Genomic DNA, 19,574 nt, shown 5'->3' on the forward strand with positions numbered 1-19,574 from the left:
TAATTATGAAGGTTAGAGAATAGAACATTCCTGCCTGTGTACCTGAACAGGCGCCGGAATGTGGTGACTCGGGGCTTTTCAGTGTAACTTCATTGCAATGTTAATGTAAGCCTACATGTGACAATAAAGATTATTATTATAAATATATTGACACCATTCTATTTGCAATTCTAAAGCCAGATCTGTTCTCCCCTGTAGCATATGATCAACATTATTTTAAATTTACAGGATGTGGGCATCGCTGGCTAAGCTAGCATTTATTGCCCATTCTTAATTGCCCTTCACAAGGTGATGGCGAGCTGCCATCTTGAACCACTGCAGTCAATGGTGTAGGTTCAACCACTGTGCTTTTAGGGAGGGGATTTGACCCAGCGACTGTGAAGGAACAACAATATATTTCCAAGCCAGGAAGGGGAGTTACTTGGAGGGAATCCTCCAGGTGATGCTGTTCCCATGTGTCTGCTGTTCTTGTCCTTCCAGATGGTAGTGATCGTGGGTTTGGATAGTGCAGGCTAAGGAACCTTTATGAGCTCTTGCAGAGCATCTTGTAGATGATGCACAAGAAATCTTCTTGTGTATTCTTAAAGGTTTCCAGACTGGAGGAAGGGGTGTTGGACATACGAATCCTCATGATATTCGAGAAACGGGCCCTGGAGGTGACAGGGGCGTACGACGTAGAGGTGACGATCCACAAGAAAGAGGCTGCTACTATTTGTTGGTGGTGGAAGGATTGGGGTTACGATTCTCCGGTAAGATTTTTAAGTGTGGATGTGAGCAGGAACTACCGCGAGCTTCCCAGCGCTCGGTCTGACGAGGCCAGCAATGCTATTCAACGTTACTTGGTCGAATTAACGAGGCCCACGGGCTTCACACCGCAAGTGAAGGCTTGCCAGCCAATTCGCCAGGACAGTGCTGGCCGCTCCCCTTCCCCCAAACAAAGACCAGCAGCATTTAAACAGGACTTGCCAACCGCATTATTTGCAGCCATGGCGCCGTGGCGACCGGCCCCACAAATCTGGGATGCAGACCTGGGAAGGCTCCTAGATGCGATGGAAGCCAGGAGGGATGCCCTGTTCCCCTCCCCTCCACGAAGGTCCCGGAGGGTAATCCAAAGAGCAGCTACTTCCACCTGGGGTGAAGCGGCAACAGCAACGTGCTCCGCAAGGAGGACTGGCCTCCAGTGCTGCAAGAAGATCAAAGGGGAAGCACGTGTGGGTTGACCCCCCCCTCCCCCAACCCTCCATCTGCTTCCCCAACCCACCCTCCCTTCACCCCAACCCTCCCAGCACTGTGACCCACACATTTGGCAAGCAATGCCCTCTGTGTGCCTCCACAGGAGAAGCTCTCCCACAATTGCCAGGAGAGGACCCAGAAGGGGTGTTGGACATAAGGGGCGGAATTCTCCGACAACCCAGGAATCGGCGGGAGCGGGAATCACTACCCGCCGATCAGCGTGCCCCCCGCGGTGATTCTCCGGCTGCGATGGGCCGAAGTCCCGCCTACGTGGTTTAAACCACCTCTGGTGCCGGCGGGATTGGCGGCGCGAGCGGGCCCCCACGGTGGCCTGGCCCGTGATCGGGGCCCACCGATCGGCGGGCGGGCCAGTGCCGTGGGGGCACTCTTTTTCTTCCGCCGCCGCCACGGCCTCCACCATGGCGGAGGCGGAAGAGACCCCCCCTACCGCGCATGCGCCGGTGGTGACGTCAGTGGCTGCTGACGCACCGGCGCATGTGCGGACCGGCGAAGGCCTTTCGGCCAGACCCGACGCCGGCCGACGATTTGGCGCCATCGGCGTAGCGGAAACCACTCCGGCGCGGGCCTAGCCCCTAAAGGTGCAAAGCATTCCTCCGGACCTTTGTGGAGGCCCGACGCCGGAGTGGTTGGCGCCACTCCGCTACGCCAGGACCCCCGCCCCACTGGGTAGGGGGGAATCCCGGCCAAGAATCCTCACAATATTCGAGAAACGGGCCCTGGAGGTGACAGGGGCGCATAACGTAGAGGTGACGATATATCAGGCCCCACGCAGATGAGCTGTCACAAGTGAGTTGTCAATGCCATACAGACTGACCTATCACTCTTAACTGACCACGAGCTCATTCTCCTGCAGGTCCTTCACCCAACGGCGCCGGCTCATCCAGAGTGGCCCCCTTCCCTGCCCACCAAGGGATCACCTCGAAGGAGAGCACCGAGGATGCCACAGTCCATGTGTCACAACTGTCATCCCCACCCTCCACCAGCACAGCAACCAACAACTCAGTGGGAAACGTTAGTGGACAAGCTTCTGGTGCACAATCTGGTGAGACCCACAGTTGCTGATGTACATCAGATGGAGGTAGGATCCCAGGTGAGACAGCGGTCAGATGGCTGCTGGATCTCAGGATCCAGCGGGGTCCCAGTCGATGCTGAGCCTCTGGAATAGGCTTACTCAGAGCTGATGGAAACGTTAGGGAGCGGCAGGGCCATTCAGAGGGAGATGTCAGCGACACTCCAGCAGGTCCATAGCCGATTGGAGGACTCCCAGAGGCTACGGGCGCAGGAGATGTCACCGGCAATAGTTTGCTCCCAAGCCCCTGTAAGGTGGCGACATCAGTGGAGAGCCTGGTGCACATCGTCGGAAAGGTAGCCAAGGCATTGCGCATTCAGTAATGGCCATGGCTGAGGGCTCGGCAGAATGTTCGACTCATTGGGGGACGTGACTCAGGACAAGGATGACTTTGATGAGGTGCGGCGGACATGTCCCACCCTCAGACGGGAATGGCTGAGGGGCTGCGGAGCTTGTCCCAGTCACAGGTGGGCATTGCTGAGTCACTGCAGAGCATGTCCCAGTCACTGAGGACTATTGCCGAGGGTGTCGACACCATGGTCCAGACATTGGGGAGCCACCAGGGTTGGCAGAGCCAGGTGACGCAGGGGCAACCGGGGCTCGACCAGCCGTCCCACTGTTCCAAGGTGAATCCCAGAGCTCAATGCGCACCGACCAAAAGGAAGGGTGTTGGGTGGCATCACGAACCCATCCTATGGACTAGCGACAGTGGCCACCAGCTCCCCAGAGTTCCACCCCCCTGATAAGGTCCCGTCTCGCAGTCAGCAGCTGAAGCAGGGCAGCACGGCTGTGCACATACCGCAGACAAGTGCGCTGGGGCACTCCGGCCCCACAGCACACCTGCCAGGGGCATAGAAAGCCACGGGATGTGGTAAGCAGCTGGCTGCCTCCAACTCTGATGTGCATCCTGGGGATACACCTAGATAATGGCAGAGCAAGGAAGGCCAAGCACATCGAGATCACTGAGGGGGTGGTGTGTGTGCTGGGGAGAGGGAGGGTGGGACAGTGGGGTGCTACATTCGGGATAGTGGGGCACTGGTGTACACTTGGACAAGGAACATTAAAATACCCTCAACACAACCAGTACGACACCTCTGGTTCTTTGTTCTGTGATGCTGGCTGACCACCAATTCCATGCACCCCCCCTCCAACACGCCTGCCCACGGACATGTGCCCAGGGCTGGGGCCATCCCCTCGGTGATCGAAGGTTGGTTGTTGCTTCTGTAATGCTGCCTCCCGCATGTTCAAGCACAGTGTTCGTGCATCAAGATGTGATTGGGAGGTAGGCCATGAGCACCACATGTTACATGGTCCACCCACCCACATGGATCCACTTGGGATGTGTGAAGTGCTCAACTTAACCATGATTGTCAATTCCCTATTAGCAATAGCCTTCAGCCACAAGGCCAAAGGCCTCCACGGTCAGTGGGAATTATGGGTGGTCGGTGACGCAGACAGGCAGGGGCTAGGGTTGCCCCAGATATGGGAACGCATGGTACAGAGGCTGGCATGGCAGACCCACGCTTATCCGCTCACCCCCCCCCCCCCCCACGACGGCCCACCCCCAACCGGAGCTGCACCCGTCGAGCAGAGGGGTAGCATGCCCAGTGACCCGGGGCTCATTGCCTGTGAACGAAGATGGCCGCACACTTCCTCGGCTTCCCGCAGCAGCCCATCTGCCATTTATCAAAAGGACTACTAATCAGCACCAGCCTGACCACTTATTGGGAAGGCCGCTGAATCACGGGCGCTTGTTCGATATAGGATGGAGGGCAGCACGGTGGCGTGGTTAGCACTGGGACTGCGGCGCTGAGGACCCAGGTTTGAATCCCGGCCCTGGGTCACTGTCCGTGTGGAGTTTGCATATTCTCCATGTTCCTGCGTGGGTTTGACCCCCACCCCCCAAAAGATGTGCAGGTTAGGTGGATTGGCCACGCTAAATTGCCCCATAATTGGAAAAAAAAATTGGGTACTCTAAATTTATGAAATAAAGATATGGGGTGGCTCCCGTTAATTGTATGGAAATGGGCTTAAGTGGCGATAATTGGTTTCTCACCACACTACAGCGAGATCCCAATTTCGCCTATGGGAGCGGACCGGTTGCATCGCAAACGGTTTGGTGCCCGGTGCAGTTCTCGTTTTCTGCCTCTCCCGCTATTCACCGGCTTCGTCTTGAGAGAGAGAGCACAATGAGGCCAGAGATTTGAGCCCTGAATGTTTGTGGAATGGCTTGCAGTCAAGTGAGCTGCTTTGTCCTGGATGCTTTCAAGCTTCTTGAGCATTGTTGCACCTGTACTCATACAAGCAAATGAAGAATATTCCATTACACTATTGACTCGTGCCAAGTAGGTGATGGACAGACTTTGGTGGGGTCAGGAGTTGAGTTACTCAATGCAAGATTCCTAGCCTTTGGACCTGCTCTAATAGCTATAGTATTTACATGGCTAGTCAAGTTTCTGGTCAATGGTGACCTGCAGGATGCTGATAGTGGCAGACTGACCGATGGTAATGCCATTGAACATTGCTCAGCCAAATGCTGAGAGATGTCATAGGCTGTCATTCTCACCTCACATTTGGCATTCAACTCTTTTGTTCTGGTTTGAACCAAAGCTGTAATGACATCAGGAGCTGAGTGACACGGGCAGAACCCAAACTGAGCATCCATGAGCAGATTATTACTAAGTAAATGCCACTTGACAGCATTGCTGATGACCTCTTTCATCACTTTACTAATGATCGAAAATAGACTGATGGGACGGTAATTGGTCAAGTTAGTTGTGGCCTATTTCTTGTGTTACGGACATACCTGGGCAATTTTCCACATTGCCGGGTGAATGTCAGTGTTGTAGCTGTATTGGAACAGTTTGACTAAAGTTGTGGCAAGTTCTGGAGCAAGTCTTCAGGACTATTGCCGGAATATTTTCAGGGCCCACTTCTTGATATTACGTGGAGTGAATTGAACTGGAGGAGGCAGAGATGGATCACCTACTCAATATTTCTGGCTGAAGATTTTTGCGAATGCTTCAGCCTTTTATTTTGCGCTGATGCTAGGCTCCTCCATCATTGAGGATGGGGATATTTGTGGAGCCTCCTCCTCCAGTGAGTTGTTTAATTGTGCCCCACCATTCAGAGTTGGACTGCAGAGCTTAGATCTGATCTGTTGGTTATGGAATTGCTTAGCTGTCTATTACTTGCTGCATATGCTGTTTGGCACACAAGTCCTGTGTTGTAGCTTCAGTAGGGTTGATCCCGTAGCTTGATGGTAATGGTAGAGTGAGGGATTTGCCAGGCCACGACGTTACAAACTGTGGTTGAGCAGAATTCTGCTGCTGATGTCCCACAGCGCCTCATGAATGCCCAGTCTCGAGTTACTAGACCTATTTGATGTCTAGCCCATTTAGCACGGTGGTAGTGCCATACAACACGATGGAGGGTGTCCTCAATGTGAAGACAGGACTTTGTCTCTTCAAGGACTGTGCGATGGTGATGCATCTGTGGTAGGCAGGTTAGAGGATTTGGTCAATTACATTTTTCCCTCTTGTTAGTTCCCACATCACCTGCTGTAGTTCCAGTCTAGCAGCTCTGTCCTTTAGGATCTGGCCAGCTCGGTCTGTGGTGATACTACCAAGCCACTCTTAGTGATGGACATTGAAGTCCATTGAGGAAATTTTCCAGGCTGGTGCTCGACTAGTCTGAGAGACAATTTTGGCACAACCCCAGATTTTAGCAAGGAGGACTTTGCAGTGTTTTCGGGGCAACTTTACCGTTGTCATTTCTGGTGCCCAGGTCGATTAATACAACTGAGTGGCTTGCTAGACCACTTTAATGGGCATTTAAGAGTCAACTGCAATCCTTGTGTTCCTGGTGGAAATCAGCTAACTCTGCAGAAACAAAGGATCAAACCTCTCATTCCTGTTTTACGTGACTTAAGATCACATCAATATGTACATTTAAACCACTGAAGGATCAGGAGAGATACTGAAAAACATTCTGAATATGTTCAGTGATAATGTTGTAGCTTGTCATCAAACCAGTAATGTGATAATCAATCAGAGCTGGAGTAAACAATTGCGTTGAAAATGCATGAAGTAGCAATACTGAACCAAGAAGAAAGCAGACATAATATAATGTTTTAGAACATCATCATGTTTAATAAATGGTGTGCAATTTATTTGGAAATTGCACAATTATTTTCAAAGAAAACTATGTTGCATGTGCAAATTTTTCCAATATATCTCTCTTCAAAAGTAAAGGTTCCCAAATGGTGAATCTACTTCAAGACCTGGAACCCTTAAATTGATCTTCAAGTTTTAGTAAAGTCAGATACATAGAAATTAGACATATTATAGTTCATTGGCTGAATGTAGATTAGTTAAAGGTGGCTGGGTGGTTTTAGTAAAGAAAAGAAAAGCTGTTAGCTGCCAACAGTTCCAGGTAACTTCCCATCACCCTTGCTACCCACCATCTTTAAAAACCATCTTTCAGCCAGTCAAGTACCTTGATGTAAACGCTTGAGTATGGTTGCAACTTAATATTAATAATAATAACTTATTGTCACAAGTAGGCTTCAATGAAGCTACTGTGAAAAGCTCCTAGTTGCCACATTTGGTGCCTGTTCGGGGAAGCTGGTACTTGTTGACTTACTTGCAAGATAAACAAGAAAGGAGCCCAATAATTAATTTCAGCAATCTGCAGAATCCAGCCACAGTCAGATGACTAAACCAGTTCTGAGACACCCAAAAGCGTAGCAACAGACTTTTCATTTAAAAGTAAAATACTGCAGATGCTTGAAATCTGAAATAAATACAGAAAATGCTCGATAAACTCAGATAGCCTGCAGCATCTGTGGAGAGAGAAACACAGTTAATGTTTTGAGTCCAAACTTGTTTTGTAGAAGGATCATATGGACTTAATACTTTAACTGTGTTTCACTCTCCACAGATGTTGCCAAACCTGCTGAGTTTATCCAGCACTTTCTGTTTTGATTACTTTTCAATTATTTGCCTATTATGTTTAAATAGGTTTGGTAGAAAATCTCAGGCACAGGTATTGGAAATTGGAGACAGGGCTGAAAAGATCATAACAAAAGCGAATAACAGAGTGAAATCTATAAATTTGGTGTTAGTAGTTCATAGTGGTAAGTAGTTACCAATGGAATTAGATAGTTGTTTTAACTCAAAAACAATGCAAAACAGTTTACGGAAACTGCAGGTCAGTGTCAGTATACAGACAATCAGCTGTAACTAGCTACTTGATTAAATGGTAAATGGTGAGAGCTAGAAACTATACTTATAATCTATGTGACTCTCAAAACCTTTGAGAGTGAAATTAGGCACAGTGCTGTCCAGCACAGATATAAAGGGGCTGAACACATTGCAACTGAAATAGCAGATAATAATGTGGAAGCCATCAGTATTAAATAAAAGCTTCAGCCTAAGCTTTTGATCTGGTCCATGTGGCCGAGTGAAACCTACTACAGAGGACAATGCAAGCAATTGGGAGTAAGTTTTAACATTCAATGCTTTTGGGAAATACTTAATGCTACATCAGTCAAACAAAAATTGTGGGACAGTACAATCCTAAAAAATATACAATACAAATAATGCTGAACTGTACTTTTTTGAAGCTGGACTTTGCATGAAAATGCATTCACATCCTAAAAATTCAAAAATGCAGTTCTTCAGGATTAAATTTTTCCCAAGATATCACCTCACAACTGCATAAATATCGCTATTGTAAAAAAAAAATCAAGAAAACATGTTCTATTTATTATAATGAAAATGAAATGAAATATACATTCTAATATACATTCTATATATACCTACAGTACTGCCCTAATTATTGCACAGAATGGAGAGCAATGCTTAAAGCAGATAATGGAGAAAGATTAAGAATATTTTCAAAGTATTGTTCCTCCAGACAAAAAACTCCTGAAATTTAAATGTAATTTCTCCTTCACTTCATCAGAACTGCATACAACACACAGAGCTACTGATGTGAGTTCAGTATATTATATTTGAAGTCACGTCCTGTGATATACATTTCACTTCATCATGAAGAACCAAGTCCTAAGATATCATGTTGCATAGGGAAAGGTTATTAACTTCTTTGAAGGCTAGCAATTGTTTATTAAAGCATCTTCTGTGGCATGATTGTGTCACTAGACAAGTAATACAGACTCTGTTGCCCGGACCGATTCAAAGTTGTTATTTCCATCAATTGGCTGGTGAAAGGGTCTCGGTCAACAACGCTCAGTATAATGCTCTAGGGTCATGACTTCAAATCCCACCACGGCAGCTGGTGGAATTTAAAGTCAATAAATAAATAAATCTGGAATATAAAGGTGGGCTTACAAGTATCATTAACTGCGACAAGAACCCATCTGGTTCACTAATGTCCTTTTTGGGAAGGATACCTGCCATCCTTATCTGGTCTGCCCTAGATTTGATGCCAGATCCAGAGCAATGTGCTTGACTCTTAACTGCCCTCTGAAATGGCCTAGCAAGTCTCGCAGTTGAAGGGCAATTAGGGATGGGATTGGCAGTATCGCCCTGATCCCATGAAATAAAGAAAAAGGTCCTTGCAAAGTGGAGAATTTATTGATTTATTCTCCAATTTGCATTTACTATCTGCTTTAAGTATTCAAAACGTACACTAATCTAGCAATAACTTTAAAATTGCATTTGTGAGTTTTAGTGAAGACCTACATTTTCAGGACTATGTGCCTGCTGACATATCAAAAAGAAAAGATACTCACAAACTCTGTATCTGTCCACATTCTGAGACGTTCCACCTCCCCTGGTCTTCTGTTTTGTCTAATGTTACTTGTAATGTTATCCATTTCTTGAAGAACAGCTTCTGCAGTACTGGATTAATACAATGCAAAGTTAAACAAGTTACTTATTGCAAAATGTATTATTTTCTATTCCACAGAAACAAAAAACATAGGCTAAGGAAGATGTTTGGTCATGTGAGAGGACGGCAAGTGTGGGGATGATAGGTCTAGGTGGTCTCCAGTGTCAAGGTTTGTATGAGAGTGGGTATATGGTTGAGGCTGGGAGTCTGTAAGTTGGATGTTGGAATCACAAATTGATTTATGGAAAAAAAATTAGCTTTTTAAAAGGGGACAGGCAGGTGATGCAGCCCTGGAAACGCAAACATCTTTATACAAATGTACTAAAAGTGGAATTCAAAGTTATGCAATAATCTCTCAACGCATTTATTCCTAAAAGCATACATATTTTATGGTTATGATGTTGGGAAAGCAATCCAAAACACAAGAACTGAAATTATACCATGGCAAGTTGTGAAAGTGATTTCAACAAAACATGATGCTTTGTGAATGGGTAAATTATGTAAGACACTGGATGGACTGTAATAAAAACTAACTGGTTTACTGGTGTCTTTTAGCATAGGAAATTAGACACTCATACATTTGATTCCGGTCATACAAGAACATAATTGCCTCTTGGTGCCCCTTGAAATGGATGAAATCTGCTCAAATACTATTATGAAACTATTGATACAGTAATAGAAAGCTGTTGCAGTGATGTCTGTAATGCATGGAAACATTATTGTGTTAAGATATAGTAACTAAATGCAAATTTGAGTATTTCAGTACAAAACTATTTTAAAGACATATGTGCAGCTAGATGACTTACCAATGTCACCTTTCAATTTGTTACAAGAAGGTACAAAAAAAACAGCCCTTGATTTCTAATTTCTGCCTTTTTGATTCATGCATGACACCTTCTGACACCTTTGATTGACACCAACTTGATTGAGCTTTTTGAAGAGGTGACAAAGAAAATTGATGAGGGAAGGGCTGTGGATGTAGTTTGTATGGCGTTTGACAAGGTTTCAAATGTCAGATTGGTACAAAAACTAAAATTACATGAGATTCGGGGTGGGCTGGCTAGATGGATACAGAACTGGCTTGGTTATAGAAGACAGAGAGTAGCGGTGGAAGGGTGTTTTTCCGAACGGAGATCTGTAGTAGTGGTGTTCTGCAGGGATTAGTGCTAGACGTCTGTTGTTTGTAGTATATATAAATGATCTGGAGGAAAATGTGGGTGGTCTGATGAGTAAGTTTCCAGATGATACGAAGATTGGCATAGTTGCTGACAGTGCCAAGGATTGTCAGAGGATACACAGGATAAAGATAGAATGGAGACTTCGGCACAAAAATGGCAGTTGGAGTTTAATCCGGACAAATGTGAGGTGATGCATTTTGGAGGATCAAATCTCATATAATATGAATATATTCATATAATATGAATTATACTGTAACTGGCAGAACCCTTAGGAACATTAACATACAAAGGGATCTGGGCATGCAGGTCCACAGCTCCCTAAAAGTGGCAACACAGGTGGCCAAGGTGACTAAGAAGGCATGTGGCATGCTTACAGATTCATCAGCCGGGGCATTGAGTACAAGAGTTGGGAAATCGTGTTGCAACTATATAAAACCTTGGTTCAGCCACATTTGGAGTATTGCATACAGTTCTGGTCACCACATTACTAGAAGGACATGGAAGCTTTGGAGAGAGTCCAAAGAAGGTTCACCAGGATGTTGCCTGGTCTCGAGGGTGTTGGCTATGAGGATAGGCTGAATAAACTAGAATTGTTTTCACTGAAAAGACCATGACTGAGGGGAGACCTAATAGAGATCTACAAAATGATGACAGGCATAGACACGGTGGACAGTCAGAGGCTTTTTCCAAGGGTGGAAGTGTCAATTAAAATGGGGCACAGGTTCAAGGTGAGGGGGAAAATTTAAGGGCGATGTGTGTGTTAAATTTTTAACACAAAGAGTGGTGGGTACCTGGAATGCGCTGCCAGAGGATGTGGTAGAAGCAGGCACATTAGCAACATTTAAGAGGCATTTGGATGTATACATGAATAGGGAGGAAACAGAAGGGTACTGGCCAAGTAAGGGCAGAAGGTTGTTTTATCTTTAGTTAGGGCATCATGATCGGCACAGGCTTGGAGGGCTGAAGGGCCTGTTCCTGTGCTGTAATTTTCTTTGTTATTTCTTTCTTCTTTGGGATGGCACAGTGGCTCAGTGGTTAGCACTGCTGTCTCACAGCGCCAGGGACCTGGGTTTAATAAGAGAACTACAGTATAAGTTCTATACCTGTTTACCAGCTGATCGAATAGGAGGCTTTGGTTGAGGGTTTCAAATTTGTTCCTTCTTGCTCGACCACTTCTTCTAACTTCTGAATCTCCATTCATGTGAGAATGGTTCCCATCCTCTTGACTTTCACGTCGACTTCCAGGATTTCTGAGAACTTTTTAGGATAGCAAAGGGTTACCATCAATTATAATTTTGATGTGTATATTTTAGAAGTAGCTCTACTTAGATACACATAGGTATGCAATGCTCCTCACAGGCAGTCTGGAGTCTGCCGTGAATGAATGCTATAAATGGAATTGCAAGTTGCGTAGTAATCTTTCAATGCATTTATTCCTAAAACCATGCATGATTATGGTGCTGGACAAGCAATCCAGAGTTCAGGAATTCAAATCATTCCATGATAAACTGTGAAAGTAAATTTATCAACATCTGATAATGTATAAGCTGGCATCAGAAAAAATTGTGACAGTCATAAAAAACTATGTTCTTCAGCAAATATTTATACCACTTGATTCCAGTCCCATAGCATATGATTGACTCTCACTGTCCTGTTAAATGGATAATAATCTGATGTGTTCTTCTTTAAGGCTACTGCTCAAGAATTTTCTGTTAGGAAATTGTCTGAATAAGTCCAAAGGACAAACATAGGCGAGACCGTAAGAAACTACAGAGAGTCGTGAACACAGCCCAGTCCATCACGCGAAACTGCCTCCTATCCATCGACTCTGTCTATACCTCCCGCTGCCTGGGGAAAGCAGGCAGTATAATCAAAGACCCCTCCCACCCAGATTATTCTCTCTTCCAACCTCTTCCATCAGGCAGGAGATACAGAAGTCTGAGAACACGCACTAATAGGTTCAAAAACAGCTTCTTCCCCACTGTTGCCAGACTCCTGAATGGCCCTCTTATGGACTGAACTGATCTCGTCACACATCTTCTCTACTGAGTAGTACTACACTCTGTATGCCGATGGCTGTGTATTTATGTTTTTTCATGTATGGAACAATCTGTCTGGACTGTACACAGAACAGTACGTTTAACTGTACCTTGGTACACGTGGCAATAAATCAAATCCGAAATACTGTTAGAATTTTCTAAGGATTTGAAACTACTGGTTTTTCCTCCTTATTTCAACAACAATAAGTAACACTAAGAAAAATAAGATATTTGGTTATAAAAACAGAAAATACTCAGCAGGTTATGCAGCATCTGAGAAGAATGAGTATCAGAGAGAGAAACAGTGTTCATGTTTCAGGATGATGATCTTTCATCACTCAACATAAGCCACTTTGTTCCTTTATGTTTTACTTTCATATAAAATGTGTCATGTGAAAGGTGATGGTGCACCAAAATGTATCCACAAAACACCAACAGCAGGACAAGGGTAAGGGGAAAAAATTCAGTGTTAGAAAATATATAATTTCTAAAATTGTGAGCTTCATCAATTGCAAATGAAAAACTAGTTACATTTTTAATACTATGGACAGGAGCTTCCACACTGGATACTACATTTATCAGCATAGCTCCCATGCGTTATGCTTGATCCTTGAAGAAAGCAATCTTTCCTTGACCAGTCTTTCTTCCAGCTCAAGCAGCCCAGCTTAAACTGGAAAATTACCGTACTCCCTTTTGAGATAGCTGTATATATAAATATACATAAAAAACTTTCTTCAATGCCAATTACTGTAAAATATGCAACTTACCCAAACTACTGTGACCATTTTGCATTGAAGCACCTGCATGAGTAGTTAACCTGGAAAAGTCAAAAATTATAAAAACTGTTATTGTGATGTCAAAGGAGGATTTCTTGTAAATTTGGAAATAGTATGTCCCGTGTAACACTGAAATATATTTCAGGATATTATCTATTACCTTGAAATAGTTATAAAAACTGCATACATTTTAATTTAGTTTCCAGTAAGGTATCAAGGGCAATGACAATTTTGGTGAATTCTTGGAGATACTTTCTAGCAAAGGTCAGTCTTAGTATCTCTTTTGCTTCGTTAATAGCTTCAGCAACCATTTATCTTACTTACAAACAAGGGATAAGACACCAAAATTTCAGTTTGCATTTATGCACATTTCCCCTACACTTGGCAAGGTAGTAGAGCTGCTGTGCATTTAATTCTAAAGTGATGGCGATAATGAGAGTGCAGTCAGTATGGAAAAAGGGGCTGGTTTAGCACAGTGGGCTAAATAGCTGAATTGTAATGCAGAACAGCATCAGCAGTGCGGATTCAATTCCCATACCAGTCTCCCCGAACAGGCGCCGGAATGTGGCGACTAGAGGCTTTGCACAGTAACTTCATTGAAGCCCACTTGTGACAATAAGCGATTATTATTTTACAGTAATAGAATTTACACTTGGGCTTCAAGAATAAGGATGAGCTTTTTTTTAAAAAAAAACGTGAGCCGTGTAGTGCAAATACAATTTATTTGTGATACTAACACAGAAACTTCAGCTGTAGTTGCTATGGTTATAACTGGTATAGCTGTATTTCCTTTTAACTGAAGCCACTTGTGAGCAGATTAATGGAGTGGATGTTTCAGGTTTACATTTCATTTCATTTATTGTTACTGGCAGCTTAAATAGAATAGAATATTTGTTAAAAATGTATACTGCAGTTTGGTACTTCCATATATTTTGAAGCAGTGGGGAGATGCGGAGGATTTTTTTGCTTCTGTTTTTAAGGGTCGCGAATGGCAGCAGGGACAGAAAATACCACTGGAGTCCCAAAACAGCTTTTAAGCCTGCGGGATTTCCCCAATCAATTGTCTCTGCCTATGATCTATCGGGAATCCTCATTTGCATAGATTTAAATACTATCAGGCCTTTATGCCTGACCCCCACCCACCCACACCGGATTGCGCATTCATGTCGTAAAATGATATGGAAGTCATGAAAAAGTCCATGAAATCTATAGATTCATTAGAATAATAAGGGATGAAGGTTATGATGTTAAACAAACAAAAGCACAGGGCTTCATGTGGTGGAGGAAAGATATTTAAGGGCATCTGATCAGCTCTACATGTTTAAACCTTTTAAAGAAAGCAAAACATGGGCTAAAGTCTTCTGCCCCGCCCGCCGTAAGATCTCCAAGGTTGGGACGCCGATCATGTAAAGGTCCTTTGACCTCGGCTGGGAATTTACGGTCGCCGGGGGGCTCCCAAGAATCCCGCCCAATTAAATGGTATTCCCACTGGTTCATGGACAAGGAATGTACCATTTAAAATGAGTACTTAAAAGCATAAAACGGCTATGTAAATATTTAACGAACAAAAATTATTTGTCTCAATTAATTATTGAAGCAGAGAATAAATTATAAATGTAAAGATATGGAGATAAAAAATAATGACGGAATTAGTGATCAATTTTATGGCGGAACTTGCCCTACTGCATGCACTATGTATGCATGCTCTACCATGATGATCACCTTCTGTGCTGGAGTGTCAAATTCCAAGTTAAAAGGATCTTTCCATACAAATTTCCAAAATTATATCATTAACAAGAAAATCTTGAAGTGACTCTAATACAGCGTTACTGATACGGTCATTCAATGTATTCCCATAACCACTTAGTAAACATGCTGTAAATTCATCCTACCTGGATTGCCTTGTTGAGCCACACCATTCTTCTGCTGGACCACTGTTATGTGGACCACGCTCAGTTGAAAGATCACTTGAAACTGGATCAGCATTTCTTCGCCTCAGTTTTGCAGGTGGTTCCGCCTGACTATCACTTAAACTTGCTTCATCGTTACCAGCATCCTGCTGTAAAAAAAATAATGCTTTCCTTAAATAAAAGTTTCAGGAATGCTTGTCAAACTTTAATGGAAGGGGGAAATAATTATTATGAAATTAGTTTACTCCCGACTATTGAACAAGTAGTTTTCTGCTCACAGCCAACATGTTTATAGAAATAGTTAAAATTTCCTTCCCAATCCTGTCCCTTTTAGCATTTTGCCAGCAGATGGCAAATGCAATGCACTGTGGACAAGCATAAAGTTATCTGGCAACAATAAACCAAAATGGGAAATCTATGTTGTATGGAATAATCTTGAGACATACAAGTTAGGAGCAGGAGTAGGCCACTCGGCCCTTCAAGCCTGCTCCACCAGTCAATAAGATAATGGGTGATCTGACTGTAACCTCGATGCCATATTCCTGCCCACCCCGATAACCTTTCACTTAATTGTTAATTAAGAGTCCTTTCACCTAACTGTTAATCAAGATTCAATCTAGCTCCACATGAAAAAAATTCCACTTCCCTCTGAGGAAGAGAATTCCAGAGACTCATGATTCTCAAAGAAAACAAATCTTCTAATCTCGGTCTTCAGAGCACTTCAGAGCTCTGCAATTTCACACATTTCGATAATAAGCTTCTTTTTTTAATTATTCCTGCCAAAATGGATAATTTCACAATTTCAAAATGATCAATTATGAAAAATCATTGAAATCAAGTACACAATAAAGTACAGAAGCAATATGTATTCTGTTTCTATTTGTATGCTTGCCTTTGTTTAAGAGGTTGAACCTCAAATAAGGAACTGTGTTGGTCACATGAAAAGCAATGAGACCCTCACTGCTCCTGTTCCACTTCTAATGTTTTGAGACCTTCCTTTTTGTTCTTTCTCTTTCTCTCTTTTCCCAGTCTCTGTTCTTACTCAAAACAGTTACATCTCCAACTTTATCCAGTTCTGATGAAAGGTCATTGCCTGAAAAGTTAGTTCTGTTTCGCTCTTTAAAGATGGCCCTTGGCCAGTTGAATATTTCCATCATTGTTTCTTTTTATTTCAGATTTCCAGCATCAACTTTTGCTTTTGTTTATGATCAGATGACTGCATTTGAGTGGCCACAACCTGGGGCAGTAAAGGTGGAATCCAATCCAACTAAAGTAAATTACAAGAAAAGATCAGAAATAATGTTTTATCAGTTAATAGATTTGAAGAAGAAATTTCATATTGCAAAGAGGATAAAGTTAACAGAGACAAACTTTCCCAGGATCTAAAATTTTCCTAGTATACGATCTTAACCTAGCATTGTAAAACAGAAAAACAAAGTCACAAATTTGAAACCAAGGCAGTGAATCCTTAAAGCAAAATACAAGGGCAGACTTCCCTCTCCATTACTTGTAAATAATGTCCAAAATATGGGTGTGCAGAAGAAATGTGCATCAAACTGACTCTCCGAATACAAAATAGTTCTGTTAGCATTCAGAACTTTACACTCAATGCAACCAGTCATGTACACTTAGATGAAGGCAGTTTTCAGTTCGCTATTACCTCCTTTTTGCATTGCAACTTATTTAAAGGTTGATAATGTGAAACAATCATAAGCCACTAAAATTTGTCTGCCCCCTCCTAAGCTGCAAGCAACTTATTCACTGCAACAAGGAATAAATCTCCTCTTCCCCACCATTACTCTATGTCACTTAGAATAAAGAAAGCAGCCTCAATCTCGTGCCCCTTTCTTTTTGTCAATTTGTTTTGTCAGTCATTCTTCACACCTGCACGTGTTATCCCTGTTCCTCTGCCAGATGTTTATCATAATCATGTTGCCCTATTATAAACTCCTTCCCAATCAGTGGCAAGTCAGAGAATAGAAACTTAAACAAACCAATGAAGCCATATGATTGCAAATTATGGCTTCTGGCCAGCTAAAATGGATTTTGACACATTCATCAACTGCTGAATGTTTTAAAAGTCACTAATTATCTATTTATTTTTGATGAGGCTTAGCTTTCAAGGTGGTTGTAGTATTTACAACCAGGCTTAAAAAGAAACTTGTGTTGATAAATCGCCTTTAATGTAGCAAAAAATCCCAAGGAGTTTACGATTCAGCCGAGAAGCTGACTTCGGGCAGAGCAGTCACTGAATAGAATTAAATGGCTAACTGCTCCTTTTTGAAGGGACTGGTTTAGCACAGGGCTAAATAGTTGGCTTTTAAAGCAGACCAAGGCAGGCCAGCAGCACAGGTTCAATTCCCGTATCAGCCTCCCCGTACAGGCGCCAGAATGTGGCGACTAGGGGCTTTTCACAGTAACTTCATTTCAAGCCTACTTAATAATAATAATCACTTACTGTCACATGTAGGCTTCAATTAAGTTACTGCGAAAAGCCCCTAGTCGCCACATTCCGACACCTGTTCGGGGAGGCTGGAACGGGAATTGAACCTGCGCTGCTGGTCTTGTACTGCATTACAAGCCAGCTGTCTTAGCCCACTGCAACCAATACTTGCAGCATTTGGATGATGAAGAAGTTGCGGGTCTGGCAGGTCTACGTTGAGCGGAGGAGTAGGACTGGATGGCACGTACCTTGCCAGTGGCAAGAATGCGTGACTAGAATGTGTGGGCTGATCATCGGTCGAGGGCGGCAGAGCCACAACGTCGGCGTTGGACATTCCAGATATTTGGGTCTCCATGTCATAGCATGTGGACAGGATGACAGTCGTGTCCACATTGCGGTACAACGCAGGTGTCACAGAAGCATGTACCAGCATTGGAGCTTGAGGATCATTAGGTCATCGTTCTCAATGTTGCCTGTAGGATCTTCCTCGCAGCAAATCAGCTGCAGCCTGAGTAAACTTCCAGTACACCTCTCAAATTGCTCTTGGTGTGTACTGGTCGACAAAAATTGGCCCAGTTCTTTCTTCAGCCTCAACACAATCTGACCCTATTTACAAAACAGGTGTAAAGAGGACACTTAGGGAGGCAATGTCATAGTGGTATGTCATTGGACTGATAAACCAGAGACATGGCAGTTGGTGGAATTTGAATTCAATAAAAATCTGCAATTAAAAGTCTTATGATGACCATTGTCGATTGTTGTGAAGACCCATGTGGCACACTAATGTCCTTTAAGAAAGGAAATCTGCCATCCTCACCTGGTCTGGCCTACATGTGACTTCAGACCCACAGCAATATGGGTGACTCTTAACTGTCTTCCGAAATGGTCCAGCAAACCACTCAGTTTAAGGGTAATAAGAGATGGACAATAAACGCTGGCCCAGCCCATTAATGAATTCTTAAAACATTTGATTAAAAAAAGCTCTAAACTCTGAATTTGCTACATGATCCAAACAAATAATCTGAATGTGGACAGTCTCAAATAGAAATATAAGCAGCAGCCTTAATTTTATTTGATATTCATTCACCTTGGTTTCTCAATGAGATTCATTGAGACGATAAGAGAAATAAAATTATGTAAACCAGCAAGTGGTAATTAAGTAGCATCAAGGTTGAGTTTTAAAATCTAACAGTTATAGAAACAATAGGTTGGGGGAGGGAATACATTTATTTGCACCCTATCATTTAGAATCAGCCAGTTTGCATAAAACAAGCCCAACAAACAGCAAAGTTGAGAGACAAGCTTCACTAGAAAACTCCCCTGCTTTTTCCTTAGTGGGTAGAACAAAATGCTTTCAGAAACCAATTTTCTTTCTCGCCCGGTTGGTTGGAGCCAAGTTTGAGGAGTTTTAATCCGAGCTGACAGTTTTGCTTCACATTTGCAAATGTGTTTATTTTGTGTTTATCCCTCAAGTTGTGCTTGAAAATATAACAAGTATGATAGGCCACACGGGCATGAGTGTTCTAGTACAACCTGCTGGATTTGCAATCCATAGTTTGAGTGACAATCTCAAGACCAGTTGCAGTGGTTATTTTGAGATATGGAACATGTTTCTTGGGTGAATGCATTAGCTGGCTTTGTTGAACATTACTGCCACGTTGTTGGTAGAAACATGAAAATTTGAAGGGGGGAGAGAAGCCTTAACTTAAACAAGTTACCCCAAGATTCAGATATTTAGGATATTACAAGTGTACTGCTGTGCTGAGTGACGCTGACTGTCAGCCTGTGACTAACTGGAAATGCCTAGTTATGTTCTGTAATATAGCTATTTTAAATTTGTTTCTTATAAATAGCTGAAGTCCTCGCATCACTATGGAATCAATGGGGAGATAGCCACACCACCTATATTAAAACAATCACCTCCCATGGGGAAATATGATTAACATCAGCAATTGGCAATATATTAGATTGGAAACCAACTGTGGCAGTTTAGGGGCAGCATGGTAGCATAGTGATTAGCACAATTGCTTCACAGCTCCAGGGTCCCAGG

At 43.4% G+C, this 19,574-nt stretch overlaps 1 protein-coding gene and 1 long non-coding RNA gene across 4 annotated transcripts in view; both read right to left on the reverse strand.

Annotated features, from left to right (window-relative positions):
• atad2b (ATPase family AAA domain containing 2B) overlaps positions 1–19,574 on the reverse strand; it is a 193,172-nt gene that overhangs the window by 121,210 nt on the left and 52,388 nt on the right. For 2 of the 3 annotated variants that reach the window (XR_005461013.1, XM_038800192.1), the window contains exons 2-5: positions 15,064–15,230; positions 13,163–13,212; positions 11,460–11,613; positions 9,081–9,189 (exon numbers count right to left, since the gene is read on the reverse strand). Coding sequence is in view for 2 of the 3 variants with exons in the window: in XM_038800192.1 (XP_038656120.1) it covers positions 9,081–9,189; positions 11,460–11,613; positions 13,163–13,212; positions 15,064–15,230 (480 nt within the window). In the remaining variant the exon portion in view is untranslated. The remainder of the gene's footprint in view (positions 1–9,080; positions 9,190–11,459; positions 11,614–13,162; positions 13,213–15,063; positions 15,231–19,574) is intronic. The other variant, XM_038800193.1, reaches the window with a different exon arrangement.
• Positions 16,102–18,243, reverse strand: LOC119967524. The gene is made up of 2 exons (XR_005461014.1): positions 17,773–18,243; positions 16,102–16,348 (listed from the first exon to the last, which is right to left on the reverse strand). It is a non-coding gene; the product is annotated as an uncharacterized LOC119967524 (long non-coding RNA).

Source organism: Scyliorhinus canicula, chromosome 6 (genome assembly GCF_902713615.1).
Source record: "Scyliorhinus canicula chromosome 6, sScyCan1.1, whole genome shotgun sequence".
Lineage (NCBI taxonomy): Eukaryota > Metazoa > Chordata > Chondrichthyes > Carcharhiniformes > Scyliorhinidae > Scyliorhinus > Scyliorhinus canicula.